General features: G+C 35.7%; 3 protein-coding genes across 3 annotated transcripts; 2 read left to right on the top strand and 1 right to left on the bottom strand.

The window, feature by feature from the left end:
* Window positions 1–4,723: 4,723 nt before the first annotated feature.
* On the top strand, window positions 4,724–9,012 carry LOC121800833 (aluminum-activated malate transporter 8-like). Its single transcript, XM_042200333.1, has 7 exons — window positions 4,724–4,813; window positions 6,725–6,845; window positions 6,925–7,065; window positions 7,158–7,430; window positions 7,544–7,652; window positions 7,739–7,877; window positions 8,683–9,012. The coding sequence occupies exons 1-7, from the start codon at window positions 4,724–4,726 to the stop codon at window positions 9,010–9,012; spliced, it is 1,203 nt and encodes a 400-aa protein (XP_042056267.1).
* Window positions 9,013–10,394: 1,382 nt separating this feature from the next.
* Window positions 10,395–13,342, bottom strand: LOC121798992 (phosphatidylinositol 4-kinase gamma 4-like). Its single transcript, XM_042198290.1, has 3 exons — window positions 12,942–13,342; window positions 11,222–12,631; window positions 10,395–11,151 (listed from the first exon to the last, which is right to left on the bottom strand). Exons 2-3 carry the CDS (start codon window positions 12,575–12,577, stop codon window positions 10,774–10,776), a joined length of 1,734 nt encoding a protein of 577 aa, XP_042054224.1. The 5' UTR covers window positions 12,578–12,631; window positions 12,942–13,342; the 3' UTR covers window positions 10,395–10,773.
* Window positions 13,343–17,889: 4,547 nt separating this feature from the next.
* On the top strand, window positions 17,890–20,288 carry LOC121800304 (aluminum-activated malate transporter 8-like). The gene is made up of 6 exons (XM_042199881.1): window positions 17,890–18,219; window positions 18,319–18,459; window positions 18,699–18,971; window positions 19,163–19,272; window positions 19,361–19,507; window positions 19,823–20,288. The coding sequence occupies exons 1-6, from the start codon at window positions 17,949–17,951 to the stop codon at window positions 20,255–20,257; spliced, it is 1,377 nt and encodes a 458-aa protein (XP_042055815.1). The 5' UTR covers window positions 17,890–17,948; the 3' UTR covers window positions 20,258–20,288.
* Window positions 20,289–22,116: the final 1,828 nt, after the last annotated feature.

The raw sequence follows: 22,116 nt of genomic DNA, 5'->3' as shown, positions 1-22,116 counted from the left end.
TCTCTTGATTACCTCTTGGTTACACACAATATGGTACGATAGCAGGTTTAATTCTAGAGGTGGGCTCAAAATAACCTTATCACTGCTCTATACCCGTTCTCGAACCCAAAGGCTAGGACCAAGGAGTAAAACCGCCTAGGGATCCTGCCAAACAGGAAGGAGAATTGAGAAAAAATCTCTGACGTATTTCTCTGAAGAATTTGTGGCACAATTCGCAAATTTTTCTGCGATAGAACCAAACAGATGAAGGAGGAGTCCAACAGGCCATTTACCGAGCTATACGGGGGAGGGGTTGTCAAACTAGGCCGAAAGCTGAAATCATAGATAATTATAAGTAATGATATTATCATATAGTCTATAAAATTACCATAATATCATATATTAATATTATCAATTAATTTAAAAATATAGAATAGTACCATCTCCATCCCTTAAAAACAGAAACTATTTCTATTTTAGTTCATCCCTTAAAAATAGAAACTTTCTATTTTAGGAATTGGACCCCACGATCCACTAACACTACTTTTTTCTCTTTATCTCTTTTACTTTACCCATTTTTCTCTCTCTCTTTCTTACTTTACCAATTTTTATCTCGTACTTTACTAATTTTGCATCAAAATCCGTGTCATTTCAAAAATTTCTATTTTTCAAAGACAGGTGTAATATTACTCCCTCCATCACACAATAAGAGTTACATTATTCTATTTTGCTCCGTCCCATAATAGGAGTCACACATCACTTTTACCATAAATAGTGAGTAAGTCTCACATTCCACTAACTCATTTCACTCACATTCTATTATAAAACCAATATAAAAAAATAGACCCCATATTCCACTAATTTTAACAATACACTATTTTTTATATTATTAAAACCCGTATCCATATTAAATGTGACTTTTATTATAAGTTGGAGGGAGTCTATTATAATATAGCTTCATAAATGCAAAAAAGTACTAATTTTTATTTGATATGGTGTTTGCTTGATTACAAGTTTCAATTTAGTTTAAACGTAGTATGATAATTAGTTACTAACTAAAATTTTTATTTTATAAAAAAAAATCCTTCCCACATTGAATTTGTATATTAATCTATTAGTTTATATTATACTCCCTTTGTGCTCTCAGGAAAGGTGAACCCTCTTCAGGACGATACAGGACGATACAGGACGATATGATTTTATTTTATGAGTTAAAAATAGACAAAAAAAGTTGCTAATTGCCTTTGTGTAGAAATTTAATTAAAGTACTCCTTCGTCCCATTAAAAATGATCAATTTTCTTTTTTAGTTTGTCTTAATCAAGATGATCCATTATTAAAAAATGAAAACATCTTTATCTACTTTATTTCCTCTCTTACTTCACTCTCTCCACTAACATTAAATAAAGGGGCATAAAATCCTGTGCCGCCCAAGGAAGGGATTATCTTCCTTGGGACGAGGGAGTAGTAAGTTTTTCTGATGTCTTTGACCTTATTTTACCTCCTTTAACAAACAAAAAAATGTAGGACAAGAAAATAATTATTCTCATGGGAACATGATCATATTACATTACTCAATATATATTTCCGGAAAAATGATCAATACAAAAATTGATCTCAATACAAAATTCAGATCAAGAGATTTGACAATCTAATGGTTAATAATTAAAGAAAAACACGGAGGGTCATTATAAATCAATTTTAGGTCATATTATAAAATTCTGGTTTGATGTCATGTTAAGATAATTTCATGTCATCATTACTATAATGAAGTAAAAATAAGCTTACGATGACTTAAAAATGATCTCTGTATACTTGGTTCTCCATTTTATCTTGAGAATGAGTTTTGCATATATCAAAACCCAATATGTACTTATTCTTTTCTTCACAAAGAGAAAGTCCCATAACATAATGAAAATTCCAATTCGGAAAATCGTTTGTTAATTAATTCTAAATCAAGTAAGATTTCAATTGTAATTAGAGATGCTCAAGTTTACGGTTCAGACGGTTGACCGAGAAACCATAATCGGAACCGTGAGATTTAAATGGAACCGAAACCTTCACTTTTGGAACCGAGAGCCGATTCAGGTTCCAAAATTCCAGAACTGAAACCGTGCTGGAACCGCCGGTTCCCGGGTGGTTCCAAATCGGAGCAGCGAAAAACCACTAAAAAACCGTAAAACCGACCCGGAACCAAAAAAAACCGTCGTAAACAGGCGGTTCAGAACTGTGAAAAACCGTGAAAAATAACCAAAAAACCACCGGTTCGATTCCAAAACCGAAACTGGCGGATGTGGAACCGGATCCGTAACCGCGAAACACCCTTACGGTTCTATTCCGGTTCGACAGTTTCCATAACCGGAACTGGCGATTCCAAAACCGTGGGCATCTCTAACTGTGATCCATTTCATTTATTTTAATTCAGAATTTCTTGCTTTTAATTTTTATACAATGATTAATAAAAACGTGACATATCAGGATTATTTTAACTTGTAGTACTCCACTTCAAGGACGGAGACACCGGCTGCCAAGCCACCGCTCCAGCGGGGGCTTGGCCGGATCTGGACCCAGACCCCCCCCCCCTATGCAGCCGCACTTCGCCTGATCTCCGCCCCGGCTTTGGATGGCCTGAAATTTGATGTAGAAGAAGAGTAGAAGAATATCCCTAAATTGATGATGAAGAAGAAGAAGAAGAAGAAGAAGAAGAAGAAGAAGAAGAAGACGACGACGCAATGTAATTGGGTTTTCAAGTGGGTCTCTAATTTTATTTTATTGGACTTTAAGTTGGGCCTTTATATTTTAATGGTATGTAATTTTATTTGATAATGAAAAAAAATAATGCAGCCCTAATTGAAGCCCAGATCTAAAATTACAATAGCGCCTCTTCTCTTTATAAAACCAGAACAGAGGCAGCGAATTATAGCATAACTTTGGAGTCGGACTGTCGAACAGAGGCAGCAAATTACAGTCTGTGTTTTCCAGAAAATCAAATGTTTGATTCTTGATTGATGGTTGGATGAATGATATCTTAGTTGTATATACTGAGAGGGAAATTTTTAACAAAATTGGAAATGAGGACATCTTTCGACGGTTTCAAGAAATGGCGACACGTCGAAAAAAATTATCATCTAGAGTCTCGTAAAAAATTGTAAAGACATTTTATTTGAGTTAAATATTTTATTATAATAATAATTATTATTATTATTATTATTATTTTATTATTATTATTATTATTTTAAATTTCAGCACTGGCTTATTTGAAAGTCTAGTTCCGTCCCTGCTCCACTTTATTAATTATTGGAACAATAAAAAAATTACTTCAATTATTATAAAAGATTCCTTGAAATTCGATCTGACATCACATTAGGTCAGAGAGCACCAGCCACTAGCTAATTTTGTATTTAGAGGTGAATAAAATAAAATTGTTCCTCAAGTTTAATTGTTTTAGGTCGAGAATAGTAGTACTTATTAACTAAACCAAATTAAAAGGGTGGCATAATTATTCCTTGTTTGGGGTTTCTATTTTAATTTTTTCGTGCTAATAAATGCATAAAACCTTACTTCCCTCTGTCCCATACAAAAATGCACTTTGTGTTAGACATGTATTTTAATGCACAATTGGTTAAGTAAGAGACATTTGCTTCTCTCTCTTACATATATAGATACACATATCAATGAAACGATTACATAGAATAGAACTCAAGAAAACCTCATTAACGTATACTCTTAGTGTTAATTGTTTATAAAGAAATAACTTAATACTATCAAACAATTAATCATTGATTAATATCACACGATCTGATACAAAAAATAAAGTACCATATATATCATTAGGGAAAATTTAATCATAAATTTAAAATCAACAACGCACACCAATTCTCCAATTGAGTTATACTTTTGACTCAAGTCTTCGAATTAATTGATCTAGATCTACGTATAGTCAACCCACTTTCAAAACATATGTCAAATAAATGATCGCCGATTAGGACCCGTTTTATAGGTGATAAACCAAGGTTAAGGTTGGTGGGACCCACCACAATCCAATGTTTGATACAAATTTTCAGCCTGGATAAATGCAATCCAAGGCCCGAAAAAAATTGCGGCGGCCCGCCAGGCCCGCGTGAATAGTGCCCGTTTTCACTATTGGGCTTAGTTAATGTGACCCACAAAATTTGTGGGTTTATTTTATCCTGTTGTGGGTTTATTTTATCCTACATAAATCCTACATTTGGCCCGAAAATTTTATCCTATGTTAATCCTCTTGCTATAACCCACTCATCTTGCTATAACCCACTCACTCTATAAAACGGGTCCTTAAAGTATAGATGTCTCTATCCGTGTTGAATAGAATGATCAGGAAATGAAATGTAGACATACAAAGAGACAAACATGCAAAACATCAGAAGTAGGGCTGAGGCCAACCAATACCGCACCCCATCTAAGCATCACAACAATTTAATTATACATATTAAAAGAATTAGGTGGATTTCGAGAAATAATATGAAATAACCCTAGTTGCATTTATTAAATTTTTGAAACTCGAAAAGCATGTCAAATTGGAATAAACCTCTATTAATCAACAAATATACACATGTAAATTAAGATCCCATCTCCAACTATTTATAGTATATAAATCTGAAGTTCACAACACAACCAAAGTCCACACTCAAATTCACTATCTCTTTTGCATGGTTTCTACTTTCCTACAAACAAAAAATAAACTGCCCTTTAAAATTCATTGCAGCCATGTTTGGGAAGATTAAGGTTAAGGTTATGGACTCGGCCAAGTACCCCAAGAAGCTCGGAGACGAAGATCCGAGACGAATCATTAACGCCGTTAAGAGCATGCGCAGCGGTGGCGTCCGTCGCCACCGCCGTCCGCGCCGCTGGCACGGACGCCATCAGCCGCCGCTGCGCTCGCGCCGCTGGCACGGCGCTGCTCGATGTATCGAGCACGTCCGTGCCAGCGGACGCACACGTGGCGTGCTCCCATTCGTCAACGGCATAGCCGTTGTGTTTAAATATTTTTTATTTTTTTTTTAAAAAAATCGGTATTTAATTATAAATAATGCTAAAAAATAAAAAAAAATATATTTTCCACATCCCAAAAATATGGCCGTTTTTCCCGTTTTTTCTGAATTTTTTTGATTTTTTTTTTTTTTCCCCCAAAATCATCTATAAATACACACATTCATCACTCATTTATCACATCAATTCATCTCTCATTCATCTCTCATTCATAATTCTTATACAAACTATCAACACATTCAACATTCACTCAAAACATCAAATGGATTTCACTCATCTCATGGCGGAAGCGGAGCGCGAAGAACAAGAATACTACGAACAACATCGTGCCGCTTACGAAGCATATGTCACGGCGAATACCCCCGCTCATCCTCCTCAACGCACTAGATCAAATCGCCGCTACATCCATCGTGACCGGGAGGGAGCCCACGAAAGGCTCGTTGCCGACTACTTTGCCGACCATCCGCGGTTTCCGGCAGATTACTTCAGGCGCCGTTTTCACATGTCAAAGCGCTTGTTCATGCGAATTGTCAACACATTGTCCGCACGTGTTGAATACTTTCAAACAGGTGTAGATGCAGCCGGCCGGCAAAGTATCACGGCGTTGCAGAAGTGTACGTGTGCCATCCGACAACTCGCTACTGGGCAAACGGCCGACATCTTCGACGAGTATTTGCATATCGGTGAGTCCACTGGAATCCTTTGTTTAAAGAATTTTTGCGAGGGCGTTCGTTCTGCTTTTGGGGATGAATTCCTTCGGGCACCCACCACCGATGATTGCCAACGGTTGCTTCGTCTTCACGAATCAGTCCATGGCTTTCCCGGAATGCTTGGCAGCATTGACTGCATGCATTGGAGGTGGAAGAATTGCCCGACTGCTTGGAGGGGGCAACACTTAAGCGGTCACAAAGGCGGCGGCCCAACACTTATCCATCGGCGATCGACTTCACCATCAACGGAAATACATACCGCATGGGTTACTATCTCGCCGATGGTATCTACCCAAGGTGGTCGACGTTCGTGAAGACGCTCCACAACCCGCACGACCCGAGACAGATTCTTTTTGCGCAGCGTCAAGAGTCAGCGCGGAAGGACGTCGAAAGAGCCTTCGGGGTCCTTCAAGCTCGATTCAACATTGTGAAGGCCCCGGCTCGGCTGTGGTACGTGAATAATATCGCCGACATCATGTTCACGTGTATTATATTACACAACATGATTATAGCCGACGAAGGGCCGAGGGCTGCTAGCTTTTACGACGAGGACGAAGCCGGAAGCTCAACAGCGAGGTCTCCCCCACGCCGAGGCGAGCATACGACGGTTGGCCAGAGGATCGAGACAAGACACACAATGCGCGATACTCGAATCCACAATCAACTACAAGAAGACCTAATCAACCACATGTGGGCGAAATTCGGCAACGAGTAGTGGTTTTTTTAATTTTTAGGATTTTAATTATGTAATTTTTAATTTTTAGGATTTTAATTATGTAATTTTTCATTTTTAGGATTTTAATTATGTAATGTTTAATTTTATTTGTCATTTGTAATATTTATTGTGGTTTTTAAATGAATTTTAATATTATGGAAATGTTATTGTTTAATTGAATTTTAAATTAATTGTGCTCGTCCTTGCGGAAGAGCACAGTTGTGGGTGTTGTGCTCTTGCCAGAGAGCAAGCATGAATAGTACCGCCCGGGCCCACAACCGTGCCGCTGGCAAGAGCACGGTTGTGGATGCTCTGATGTCTATGTTTTACTACTTCAAACCTCTTTACCATAGCTTCGAAGAAGCGGGAATGTGGGCGATTTTAACGGTCGTTGTCGCCTTCGAATTCACAGTTGGTAAGTTTGATAATACATTAATTAAAATAAAATTTCTAGCTTAATAGTATAAAGTAGTTGATTCAATTATTTTTTGTAGGTGGAACAATTGCAAAAGGTCTCAATAGAGGGGCTGCAACATTAGTAGCTGCTGGATTAGGGGTTGGAGCTGAATATTTAGGCAACGCATGTGGAAACAAAGGAGAGCTTATTATTCTTGGCGCTTTGGTTTTTCTTTTAGGTAACTAATTACATTAACTATTTTATATTCACTACATACAATATGATAACTATTAGTTTCTAATATAAAATCTATAAATAATTTGATTGCAGCTAGTGTAGCAACGTTTACAAGATTCGTGCCACGAGTGAAGAGACGATACGATTATGGTGTGACGATTTTCATACTCACCTTCACTCTAGTCGCGGTCTCAGGGGCTCGGGCTTCTCAGATTTGGAAAATGGCGTACGAGCGCCTCACCACCATTCTCATCGGCGGTGCCACCTGCATGGTTATATCACTATGCATCTACCCAGTTTGGGCAGGCCGAGATTTGCATAATCTCATTGCCACTAATATAGGAAAGCTTGCTACATTCTTAGAAGGTAATTAAATAATTATAGTAAATGTTTTGCCACTCCTTCATTAATTTTTATAATGCAGAAAATAGTTTAATTATGCGAATTAATTAATTGTTATGTGGTGTGGATTTTTATAGGTGTTGGTGGTCAATTTTGTAATTCTTCGGCCGATGGTGAGGATAAGTCGTATCTCCAAAGCCATAAAACAGTGCTCAACTCAAAAGCAAATGAGGAAATATTGGTTAGTACTTAAATTAATAAATAATAACTATTACTATTGTAATTACTCAAAAATAACTATAAAATAATGTTTAATATTATTAATTTGATGTTTTTGCATGGTGGGAACTTGGACACGGTCGTTTTAAGTTCAATCATCCAAGGAAACTCTACTTGAACATCGGTAGCCTTGTCAGGGAATGTGCTTGCCAAATTGAAACGCTTAGTGGTTGCATAAATTCAAAATCTCAGGCAAGTATATAAAATAATTCATGATGTTACAACCATGATTGTTTTTGCAAAATTTTAGATCTCTCACTAAACCATTGGTTTTAGTAGGAAAAATATAAGATTAGGTTAGCTTCCAAATCATATTTCAAAGTTATAAAATACTCCATCCGTCCACTAATAAACGTCTCATTTTGCCATTTTCGTTCGTCCACCAATAAATGTAACATTTGTTTTTTTACTACTTTTGGTAATGGACCTCATATTCCACTATCTTTATTTCACTCATATTTCATTATAAAATCAATATATAAAGTAGGATTCACATCCAACTAACCCTTTCCGTTCACTTTCACTACATCTCTTATAATGGTTCTTATCATCCCATTAGCATTATTTAAATTATTTTTTCACCTACGTTTTACTTATAAGTATTAAAATTCTTGCTCGCTCCCAATTGTTTATTTCTATGAGACATGGTTGGATAGAGTATACTCTTCAAAATTTAAAACTATCACTCTTTATTATTTTATTCTTATTTTCATAACACATTATATCCAAAACAAGTCTCCTATATCTTTGAATATGTTACGAGAGTATGAAAATACTATTTTTTTTGTCCTTAATTTTTTCAAATGCTGATCCCGAAGAGGAACAAAAGCCAGGATTTTCTGGCTTGTGCTCTTCTCTGTATTGCTAAACTAATCACTTCCCAAAAATCGAAAATACATAAGCAAAATAAAATCGAATTGATTCCACAAACAAGGCACCACTCACGCTTAACTCTCCTAAAATAATCAAAATCCATAACTCTTTATATAATTCGAAGATAAAAAACCGCATAAAGGGAAAAAGAAAACTAACAGTGGAAGCCCAAGACAGAGCCATCAGTAACAGAAACCGAAACACTACAGTCGGCGCGGGCCCCCACGTTATGATTAAACAAATGCAGGACCCGAACCCAGCCCGCCATCTCCAGCTTGGACTCCACCTCCACCGGGAACGACTTGACGGAGAAGGTGGCGGCCATGTACTGCGTCTGGCCGGCGGGGATGAACAGGAAGCCCACCTGGAGGCCTGCGTGGATGGAGCTGTCGTAGTGGAAGAAGGTGAAGCTGACGGAGGAGTTGGTGGCGGAGAAGGCCGGGAGAGTGACTGAGTTGACGGTGAGGGAGGGGGCCTTGGGTTTGAAGATTGTGAGGTAGATTATGCACGCGATGATCACCACGAAGATGAGGAAGACTGTGGCTACGATGCACGAGGCTAGGTTTGTCCGCCCGTTTGTGGATCGGAGGAGGCGGTTTCCCCATTTTGATAGAGAGAGAGGAGTGTGAAATGGGTGTGTGTTTATGTTGAAGTTTGCTTCATTTTTGTCGTTGATGAGCTTCGTTTTGTCCTCACCTTGGATTTTTGGTTATTTCTATTATTAATATACTCTTACCTATTTCACTTTTATACATAAATGATACTTAATCTTTATTTTATATCATTTTTTATATCTATAAATCACATTTTTTTGTACATGATGAGATTTTCAACCCAAAATGCCCTCTAAATAAATATATTTTCTCATCTGTGTCATAAAAAATATTTTAGACATATACAAAACTAGTACTACAAAAAGTGATATTATAATCTCTTCTCTCATTCTCCTCACTCTTTATACTATTATTATTAATCAATATTAATATTATTATTTTGATGTTATTAATTAATAAATAATTTACTTTACAATATCATTCAAATATACTTAATTATAATTATAGTTATAATTATATTTAATTATTATAATAATATTATGGTTATAATACTAAAAACTAGTAGTACATTAATAAATAATTATAGAATAATTATTTAAATTATGAATCATATAATATTATATAATTTTATTATTATTATTATTATTATTATTATTATTATTATTTTATATTAAATTAATAATTCATCAATATAGTCTTAATAGAAATTTAAAATTGTAAATTGTATTCATAATGATATAAAGAGTTGAATATTTTTAGTTAGGTGTTTCAACCCTAAAATGAGTATAAAATAATTTAATAAAAAATATTTATTTGATATAATTATTTTAAATAATTAATTTAATTAGGTGTTTTGTTCTTGATTTATATTATGTATGCAAATTAGATGTAAAAAAAGAAGAAAAAGAAGAGAAAAGAAAAAAGAGGAAAAATAAACTAATGAGAAAAAAGAAAGAAGAAGAAACTAAAGAATGAAAAAAAGAAATAAGAAAGAAAGAAAGAAAAATCACATGTTTGGTACTATTTAATTGCAATTTCCAAAAATATCCTCCTAAAAAATCACATATTTGGTACCTAGGGTTATTTTTGTCACAGGGCACCAAAAACGATATAAAATAAAAATCAGGTATCATTTATGTGCGAAAGTGAAAGATAAAGTACCATTTATGTAGTTCACTCTTTAAAAATTATTTAATTTTTCAACTTGAGAGGAAATGCTGAAAAGAAAAGATTAATTGTTAAGAGACTCTTCAGAAAAAATATTAATTCAAGAATTAGAGAATAAACATAAAATCAAATAATTGTATTGATGTACTTTCCTTTACATCACATTTGTAATCCTAATAACAGGATGTGTAATAGTGTTACAATCAATCAATAAAAATCCAATCGATTTCTCTCTGAAAAATGACTGTAATAATACAATCAAAGAGAGAGATTGGAGGTGTTTAACAACAACCATAATCTAATAAAACTATAAACACACTCTTATTTCATAATTGTGTGGCTCCTGTTGAATGTAACTAACCACACATAAGGAAAGAAAACTTAGAACCAACTAACCAAAAGGCCCAAAGAGAGACTTTCTCTTTGTTGTAGGCACCCACAAACTTCGGTTATATAGCTAATATATATGAACTTCAAAAATCCTCAGTTTAAGATCACTGAAGGAGTTTCTCAAGTGTCGAATCCATGACTTCAGATACGGCTTCAAGAAACGCAGCCTCGCTCATACCTGGGAGCACGGCGTCCTCTGCCTCGTGCACAATCTCCTCTATCACAGATTTCTTGTTCAAGTTCTCTCTGCACATGATGCTTCCTATCGCGAAAGGCGTGAGACCTCTGTCCACCCCTTTCTTCAGAAGCATGGTGGAGATACGGAGCGTACGAGCAACTTCAGGGGAAAGATCCAATCCATAGAATTTGAGGGTTGCTATGTCTTTCTCGGCATCAAGTGATTTTATGTAGTCCAATGTCTTCCCAGAGAATGGTTGTCGAGCTTGTGGCCAGTATAGCCAGTCGAAAGTGCAGTCCTCGAACTGCAGCCAAGATAAAAATGTGAGTCTATTTACATGATTTTTTTAGTGTTTGAAAAGGAAAGAGTAGTACGTTTTCAGGCAAGCAGTAGCCATGATCAATCGGAATCAGGGTTATTTTTCCGTTTTCCGGATCTTTGTGTAGCAAGATGTTTCCTGCGTGCCTGTCAGCATTGGCTACTCTTATATCAAGGACAGAGATCTTGTGGACTTCATCAACAGGGAAATCCCGAGGGCCCATGTCTTCACAGCTTCCATGATTCTCCCTAAACATTTGTAATGATCCAGTCTTAATATGCTCAATGGAGCAATCAAATCCATTTGGGTGGTTAAACCCTTCGTGCAGGCACTGAGTCATCACTGTAGGGGGCACTCCAGCAAAACCAATTTCTGTACGAAACAACGACTGAGCACCCTCAATTGGATGGTCCAGTATATACGCTGCCACCTCCCTCCACGCGCCTTCCCCAACTCGGGTGCCCCTCTTCAGCCCTTGTCCATCATGTGAAGGGGGCAGGCCTTGAGGGTTGTTTAAGGCCAGAGGCTCCTCATCTATGGGCTTAAACACAGCGACATACTTATCTCCTGTAGCATCTTGCATGAAGTAAGTTCCGCCCATGCCCTCGGATGACTTAGCTGGCTGTTTGCCTTGGGCTAACCCGTCTGAGACAGACTGCACCATCTCCCACAAGAAGTGTGGGAACTGGACACATGGATTCACTATATCTGGTTTCAAGAAGAAATCTTGGCCTAGCATTGACCTTGATAAAGCCAACATATCCTTGGCCTTCTCCTCATCCACCCCCTTGTTCAAATTTGGAGTGGCAATGGAGAGCTCGAGGTCCCTCTCAACGGCCTTGCTACAAACCTCAGCATACTTGTGCACCACCAAGTGAATGACAGCATCGCCATTGTTACTCAGATCACTGATTAGCCTACCATTGTCATGGAGCTTCTCTCCTCGACAGAATATGTCCGAATCTATAGCATGAACTCCTTTCCCCTTGTTAGCAATCCTATGCTTTAGATACCCTACGTTCCTGTGCCTATCCACTTGGAACTTGAATTCTTCCCCACTTGCCGTGCTAACATTAATCAGCAGGAGATCCGAGATCCTCAGCGCCAAATGCAAGGCATTCCCATCTGAGATGCCGTAATCTTTGACAAGAGAATCAGTCTTTGAGAGCACCCTGCCTCCAAAAACAAGATTCTGCCTCTTCACTTCAAAACCTTTACATGTCTGTATCCTAAGCTTCACTGATGCAATGGAATCAGACTCCATCACGCGCATGGGGGTCATGGAACCCCCACCGGTGATGTAGATCTCGATGGATTCACTAGTGCTCAGATTGAGTCGGTCCTTGAAACAATCACCATACCGTGCTTTCCCTTCCAAGAATGGACTCAAAGCAACCTCAACAGCAGACATTTTGTTATGTATCTATAGTTACTTGATAATCTGTAGCCTTAATCTTCGGGTTTCCTAAATTCACAACAACATTCCATCAATGCTTCATCACCAAATGCACACAATACAACACCAATTGATCAAAACTCAAAACAATCTGATAACTCCCTTGCTGAATTATCTCCATTTCCTCTTCCAAATTTTGATAAATACAGAGTTCAACAAAAATCAAAATGATCAATTGCCAATAACTCAAGTTCTGTAATTCAATAAACTAACAAACATAAATGCATAACAAAATAGTAAAACATCAAAATGGCAATGCTACAGTGCAATAACCTAATTAATAGGAAAATCTAATAACTTGAAAATTGGATGAAATTACCACGGAGGGAGAGACTTGAAAGCTATGCTGCAGCTTTCCTTCAACAATTCAAGACTCCCCTCCAACCCAAAAGGAAAATTTAGGCTATAGAAGTGCTACTTCTGTATATTATTAATGAGATTGAAAGTTAATATTTTATTAAAAATTTGGTTTATAACAAAAAGGGGATGAATCGAAATTCAAAATCGACGGTGGCATAAAATTGCAGAGGAATTAAACTTCCGTTTCAATTCCTCTGCATTTTACGGAGGTAGTGGAAAAGTGAGTTTTTAAATCCTCGGCAGAATTTGCCTCATTCGGGCATGAATTCTGGAAGGAACTTGTGAGAGAATAACTATATAAATGTGAAGGATTCATGGAGGAGCGATTTCGAAGGTGGAGCTAAATTATCGAAAAATGGATGAGGGAGAAAGGGAGCTGAATTACCAATTTTAGTTTATCATGCATGGCGTTCTCTATCAATGGTTACCATTCGCAATGTTCACTACCAAGATTATTGGTAGTTGACCGTGGATGACATATTTGGTGTAGAACTCATAGTCATATGAAATTTGTATATCATCATTAAAGGTTAGTTTTTTAACATGTTTAAAAATTGCTACTAAATTACACCTAGCTAGAGTTTGGTTGGTCTTATTGGCTCGACTAAACAAGAAAATGTTGGTTTTTTGGTAACCTGTTAATATCCGTTTCAAATAAAATATTTATGTTACATGGAAATTAATGCACAACGAAGAAAAATAGTTAAAGTAATATTAGTGTATAGTGGTATAAGTTATAACTAAATTGATGTATATAGATAATGAGTTAGGGGATAATTTTTCATAAATGAAAATACTCATATTTTTATGTGACAGACGAATATGGAAAATGCACACACTTATGTGGGACGTAGGGAATACTCACTTCGTCCATAAAAAATAGGACACATTGAGAATGACATTGGTTATAATGTAGAATTGGTAAAGTAAGAGAGAAGGGAAAAAAGTAAGAGAGAAATAGTATTAGTAGAATGTGGGGTCTATATTATTAGTAAGACAGAATGGAAAAAAGTACTCCCTCCGTCCCGCACTACTCGCACCTTTCCTTTTGGGCACGGAGATTAAGGAATGAGTGATAGACAAAGTCAACAATTGCGGCTGTAGGTATATATTATTACTAAAAATAGAAAGAGTGCAAATAACTTGGGACGCCCAGAAAGGAAATAAGTGCAAGTAGTGCGGGACGGAGGGAGTATTAGAGAAGGAAAAAAGTAAGAGAAAAGTAGTGAAAAGTAGTGTTAGTGGAATGCGGGGTCTATATAATTAGTAATTGAGAAGTTGTTGAAAATTTTTCTTTTTTAAATGTGCTCTATTTTTCATGGACAACCAAAAATAGTAAGTGTGCTCTATTTTAGGTATTAATTTTACGTGTTTTTTTCTTGCTTTCACACACCGCCTCCATTTCTTGTTCTTTACTATCATTACCACCACCGCCACGCCACCAAATCATATTTCATCCCAACACGCATGAACCATTGTGTATGGTTGTTGCGTGTTATTGTGTTAGTTTCACTAACGGACATGGGCGGACTCATATAGACAAATGGTGGGGCTTTAGCCCTTAATGAATTGTTTTTTTTGACATTTTTTTTAATAAATTTTTATAATTTATTCATATTTTATACCTATATTTATATTAAAATCCTTATTAATCACATAAATTATCTAGAAAAACATTTTCAAACTATATTTTGAAAATATAGCTCTTACTAATGTTTATTTCTGCGTCCGCCCCTGCTAACAGATTGTGTTGTGTGTGAGTATGTTCACGTTTAATTGTAGCAGATTGGGTTTGTGTTCGGATTAAGTATTTTTTTAAATAGTTCTTGTTCGGATTTGATCTTAATAGTTAAATCGTTATTAGGTCTACCAGTTAACAACTCAACCCACACAATTTGATCTCTCTAATTACACTAATTCAACTGAATTATCGTGAATTTTAATATCGGTGTGCACCATATCTATATATGGCCGCACATAAAATGTGGTGGATTCAGTGAAATTCTTAATTCGAACTTTAATATATCAACTTCTTAAATCGTGTATCCAAATAAAATGCTCTAACTAATTTATAACTCCGCCAGTCAAAATGTGACTTTAATTGATCGACAGGGAAAGTGTGGATAAAGCTGTAGCCCACAAAATAAAATATATAAATGGACAAGATCCAGACAAAGTCCAGTCATCCACCTCTACAACCACCTTTTTTTGATGAATCAATGAATGGAATATAAAGGCAAAAATGTAAAGTACAAGCAAGACACGGGCATACCCGAGGGATACATACCTAAGAGCCGAAGCTATGTAGGCCGGTGGGGGGGGGGGGGAAGTAAACCCTAGGGAAACGGAGCCCTAAGAGTTGGTATCACAAATCGAAAAGCTATGTATATTATCAATACATCAACAAAAGACTTCACATCGGTTAAAGTCTTCACGATGGGATCCACTTGGTATGCTCCGGTACTGCCTTCCGCCAAGGTGTGCTTGTACTCATTGCTACCGTCCACGTTACCCCAATGAAGGTAGGGGTAGGGCCTCGTTAAAACCTCCTAGAGATAAAACCCGATGGGAAAAAATCTCTAGGAGGAAAAAGAGTACCTCCGTGGCCGAGAGCAACGCTAAACTCCCAAGTGCTCGATCACTTGTTCATGAGGATAAAGGGAGTATAAGACTGCATATGTTACCTTCTTCACTTCGAATACCATGTGCTTGGGTTCGAATGCTGATCCGTCAAAAATCAAGGCATTCCTGACTCTCCACATTAGGCTGACCATTGCGATGAGGGCTAGCCTTCTAGCCTTGCGGATGATTGCCGCGCCACTTCTTTCCTTGATCATCCACTTGATGGCGCTCGGCATCGTGGTGATGTTGCTCTACAACCACCTTTTCTTCAACTTGATTGCTGCACCAGGCTAAACCCGACTGTCACGCAAAAAATATTATAAATCCATTTACTCGAGTAGACAAAAAGTTATACGATCCACTTTTGGTAAGTATACAGATGGCTCATTAAATCCATGGCCATTTTCGGAGTAACTTTTAAATGTAATAAACTTAGTACTCTGTCAATTTATTACTATCATTATTAGTGATATCTTCATCAAGATGTTTATATTAAGATCACGATATTTATATCATTATTGTACAATTTAAATAGGCTTTGACTATCTATTGGTAAAGATTGCACTGTCAGTCTCAAAGTTTTCTTGTCTTGTGAGCTAACGATACTAGTGTCATACTCCTATAACACTAAAAGAATTTAATATTGAAATATGTATTTCTTGTTACTTACTGAATGACGAGATCTATGTGATTATTACTATTAATCTTTATATACAACTTTGAGCATACAAAATTAATTGTGCATTGCTTTAATTTATCAAAAGGTGTGAGTGTTTCATAATCTAGGTATCCTAAATCTTGGCAATGGTGATTAATGTCTAACAGTGCTAGGATAGGTATTGAACTGAATTATGTCCCGGGAGAATCCGTTGCTAGGATAGTCTAGCGGATTTATTATTCGAAAAGCCCAATTAATTGGAATTTATTCCATGGATAATAAATAATGCTCTTGAACTAGACCACTTTTGGATAAAATATGTTAATTACTTAAAGTCGGGCATCAGATATTAATGGATATTTCAATCTCAAACACGGTAAATAATTAAACTAAAAAATTTCTCAGATTACTTGTAATTAAGGATTGAGGGGCAATTGATATTATTCTACTATAGTAATTGGTTATGATATTATGTTGCCCTTGGATTAAATTGTTTCTTTATTTAATTAGTAAAGGTCCAACATATGTTGCATAGTCCAATAGTTAACTCATAATAATTTTATTAATATGAGACTAGACTTTGAGACATAATCGTAGTTTCATAACATGATTTTTGAAATCTCCATTATATAAGAATTTTTAATTTTATTCAACTGCTCTCTTCTTTGTAGCTGGAGTTATGTCTCTTTTATAGTTAACTCCTATATTGTGTTTTGCCGACACAAAACTCAAATAAAGAGTTCAGGAACAAGATGAAAAGATCTCTATGATATAGCACATAAATATTACATGTAGACGTAGTGAGCCATCTACAGTTAATTATTTGGAGAATCATTAATGATGGGTTTATCTAACAGTACTATTCATATTTTTTAGGATTTAATTCTTTGGATGTTATTTGCATTCTATGCATGCAATTAATTATATTAACATGAAATCAATTAATCTTATAATTGAACAAATTGCATTATAGTTAATTTTTAACTCTATGAATTAATTTCATGTTAATTTAAATTGCATAAAGGCATAAGTTTCATTCGCTTTTTTTTAATTCTTTTATATGCTTATATCCATCTAAATTAATATCAATTGCATAAAGGCATAAGTTTCATTCGCTTTTTTTTTTAATTATTTTATATGCTTATATCCATCTAAATTAATATCGTGCACCTCATTTTTCATTAATAATATTTTAATCTTTATTAAGAATATTAATAGTGGACAAATGGAGTTCCATATTAAGGTTTTGGAACTTGCCGCATTAAGTTAAGTGCATGCATTTGTCTAGATTGGTATTATCGGACGAATGAAATATAGTATAAACGTAGTTCATAGAATATTTTCATAAATGAAATCTAGACACATAAGACAAACATATAAGTGAAGCTTCAACAAATTGGGCAGAATCCAACTCACACAACCGTGTGATTACTATTTAAATATAACAAAATATTAACCTCCCCACAAAGAGAAATCGGATTAAAGCATGCCAAAACGGAATAGATCACCGCCATTTAATTTCCACAACTATTGTAAAACTTTTATTCTCCTATTTTCCAATTTCCACCTCTTATAAAATCCAAAACCCACAGTGTACAAGTCCACACAAATGTACCACATCTCTTAATCTCTCCACTCTCATCTTTGCATGCTTCACTATTTCTACTGCTTAATTTGTATTCATCCATGGAGATTACCTCAATCAACCAAGAAACAACTCAGTCTAATTTCTTGAAAGCCATGTTCGAAAATCTCAAGGTTAAGATTAAGGACGTGGCGGTGAAGACAAAGAAGATCGGAGAAGATGATCCGCGAAGAATCTTGCACTCCATTAAGGTTGGATTCGCTCTTACCTTAGTGTCTTTGTTCTACTACTTCAGACCTCTCTATGACGGCTTCGGACAAGCCGGGATGTGGGCCATTTTGACTGTCGTCGTCGTATTCGAATTCTCAGTTGGTAAGTTAATTACTCAAACAATTACTAGCACTTGATCATATGTAGCATGTACAAAAATTTTATTTATGTATATACATTATACTAATTTAATTATTGCAGGAGGCACAATTTCGAAGAGTTTGAACCGAGGGGGTGCCACTCTACTAGCTGGAGCCTTAGGAGTTGGAGCTGAATATTTGGCTAACCTATGTGGGGAGAGAGGAGAGCCAATTGTTCTTGCCATTTTGGTTTTCATTCTAGGTAATTAAAAATATTTTAAAAATTATAGTACTATAATTAATAGAGTCATGTTAGGTTGGTAACCGCTAACTAAGTCAACACGAACACATTTGTATGTCAACTAAATTTTAATTGACATCTATAACATGGGTTGTTGACATAGTTATAGTTAGCAGTTAGTAAATAATAATTAGCAACTGATCATATCTAATAATTAATAAAGAAGAAAGTTTGAATTTTTGAGATGTTGTAAAATGCAGCTGCTGTATCAACATTTACACGATTCATCCCAAAGGTGAAGAGGAGATACGATTATGGGGTGTTGATATTCATACTAACGTTCAGTCTGGTGGCGGTGTCGGGTGCTCGGATCAGTGAGATAATGGAGCTGGCTCATCAACGGCTGTCAACGATTTTGATAGGCGGCGCCACCTGCATCCTTGTGTCCCTTTGCATCTACCCGGTTTGGGCTGGTCTAGATTTGCATAATCTCATTGCTTCTAACATACTAAAGCTTTCTTCCTCCTTACAAGGTAAATATATCTATTAGATTTTTATTGTTTTTTTAGTATATGTTGATGTCTGGTTTCCTAAATAAAAAAGTATCAAGATATAATCTAAGATTAAATTATCATCGGGTTATTTTAGTTGGATGAAATTGGCTATGACTAAATATCACATGATTATCCATCTAGGATTGACTAATTTGTCGGTAAATTTGCAGGTTTCGGTTCCGAGTTTGCCGATGTGGTGTCGCCTAAGGATGGTAGGGATAAGTCATATCTCCAAGTTCATAAATGTGTGCTCAACTCAAAATCAACCGAGGAAACATTGGTGACTACTTAGTAACTATGTCCTTTTTTGTTATTCCTTTTTTGTATAGATGCTTTTATTAATATATTTATGTGATTATTAAATACAGGCTAATTTTGCATGGTGGGAACCTAGTCATGGACGTTTCAAGCTGAATCATCCATGGAAACTCTACTTGAACGTGGGTGGCATAGTCAGACAATGTGCTTACCAAATTGAAATACTTAGTGGCTGCATAACTAATTCTAAAATTCAGGTACATATATACTATATACTAGTACTGCGGGTAATAATAAAATGCAAACGGCATCTTTTCTACAAACTCCAAACTATGATCTGGACAATTAGATTTCAAGATATGATGTTAACAGATAGACAAATAACATTAGCAGAAAATGTCAACACAATGTCAATTGGTTGACCTTGTGTTGACATTTTCTGTTGACGTTATTTGTCATCTGTTAACATCATCATATCTTGAAATCTAACGGTCCTGATCATAGTTTGGAGTTTATACGATATATAAATTCAAGAATCGATCTAAATACGTTGTTCATTCCTATTTTTACAGGTAGTATCCGAATTCGAACAGAAAATTCAACCTTCATGTGTGAAAATGAGCATGGAATGTGGCAAGGCTCTCAAAGAAGTATCCACATCAATGAAAAACATGTCAATTCCATCATCATCTGTTGCACTTCATTTAATCAACTCCAAAGCTGCAGCCGATGAACTCAAGAACATAATGGAAAATTACTCCTCGTCGCCAAACGAAGCAGACCTTCAACGAATCATGCCAATGCTAGTCGTTGCGTCCATACTCATCGACATCATTAAATTTGTCGAAAAAATAGTAGTTTCTGTCAATGAATTGGCTGAGAAAGCAGGGTTTAAACAAGTGAAGCTGCTTCACCGTGGGATTGTGAAACCCGTAAATAATGATGTTGATGATCAATTAGTTATAGAGATCGTCGAGACGAAGAAGCCTATAGGAGTAGGATCTTAGGAGTATAATATTTCTTCATTTATTGGAAATGAAATTAAACATGTTTCTAGATAGAAATATGAAACCATATGTACCATTGTTTTCCATAGGTTAATGATGTATTTTTATTGGAGATATGTTATAGTAGTATAATGCAGAAATAATATTTAATCTTTGTTGTGATGTTGTGAAAAGTGTGAGTGATCACAAAAAGTATCTTGCGATATTACAAAAAAGTGTGTAAATGAACTAGTATACTTCTTTACTTTGTCTCTATTTAGCTGCCAAATGCAAAAGTGTATTAATCTACTAAATAATCTAATCTATCAAACATTTCACTTTATTATCTTGTTTTTGAATCTAACCAATAAGAAAACCATTCTTTCATTTATTGGATCCATACTAATTGAGCTTTGAAGTTATCACTACTACCAAACATGTGACTAGGTGAAATGCCAAAGCATATTAGTGAAATTAAATAATTAAGTTTGATGGTTGTGGGTGCATCACACTTGGGGGAATAAGAAAGGACAAAACCATACTCCCTTTCTCCATTATTTAAAGATTTTGTTATTTTGAAATATCCACGATTTATACAATTATTTACTTTATTCTATTTTAATTATGCGGACTCCACATTATAAAACTAATATTAAAAATGGGTCTCACATTCTTTCTTTACTTTTCTTCACAAAATCAAATAATTTTTTAAAATTTGTGTTGAGTCAAAATGACCCTTTAAATAGTGGACGAAGATAGTATCCAAGAAGGGGGAAAACTAAATATTATTGTACATATACCAAAAATGATTAATTGTAATTAATTAAGTTGGTGTAGTAGTGGTGGTGATATTGAGAGCTACTATAAACCACGATTTATTTAGAAACTATAAAGAAATAACGAGGCAGCCACTCAAAAAATGCAATCCATAAAGGACGTTTTTCGTCAAATAGAGGAATTTGGGTTGTATTCCACTTTTATCTAGGAATGGCAAATCGTGCGTGTCGGGTCGTTATCGCGTCGACACGATAACAACAAACACGAACACGACCGGTTAAGAAAACCTCAAACACGAACACGAACACGACCCGCTACCCTCAGACACGAACACGACACGAACCCATTAACGACGCGAACCACTTCGGGTCAACACGACACGATAACAACACGTACATGAGATGACACGATAACGACTTGATAACAACACGACCTGATAACGGTTAAACCTATTAAAAATATCCAATTGCTAATTAAAAAATCTAATCTAAACATTAAAACATCAATAATTTCTTAGTAACAAAATCCAACAAAATCCAACAAAAATCCAACAAAATTGATCAAAAATGAAAATAATAAGAATTAATAATATTATAATATTATTTCTTAACGGATAACACGAACTCGACAAGTACACGGCACGAAATTTTTGTGTCCTTAACAGGTCGACCCGATAAGGACACGAACCCAATAAGCTCTGACCCAAACCCATTAATTTCGTGCCGGTTCGTGTCGTGTTATCGTGTCGTGTCAAAAATTATCAGCCCTACTTTTATCTCTTCAGCAAGTTGTAACTAATAGTATGCTTAAAAAATTAATGCATGCTTAAAAAATTAATCGTGCTAAAAAAGTTTACAACATTACTATAATTAAATTGGAGATATTTTATAAGATTTTCTTTCCCATGGCTTCACCATGCAAGAATTGCAAAATATTGGTACAGCGCATTTTTAATTTAATCAAAACCTAATTAATGATTCCTTGCGACGATGAGGTGGTAAAAGTGTAAAAGATCTATTATTTTAATTAATTTTGTGGACCTAATTAATGATCTCCAAACTCCCCAGTCACGTTAAAGATCAAGAATTTAAACCACCAATTAA

The sequence above is a fragment of the Salvia splendens genome, chromosome 4 (genome assembly GCF_004379255.2).
Source record: "Salvia splendens isolate huo1 chromosome 4, SspV2, whole genome shotgun sequence".
NCBI classification, from domain to species: domain Eukaryota; kingdom Viridiplantae; phylum Streptophyta; class Magnoliopsida; order Lamiales; family Lamiaceae; genus Salvia; species Salvia splendens.
Note: the sequence above shows the minus strand (reverse complement) of the source record. Positions and strands in the feature narration are given on the sequence as shown.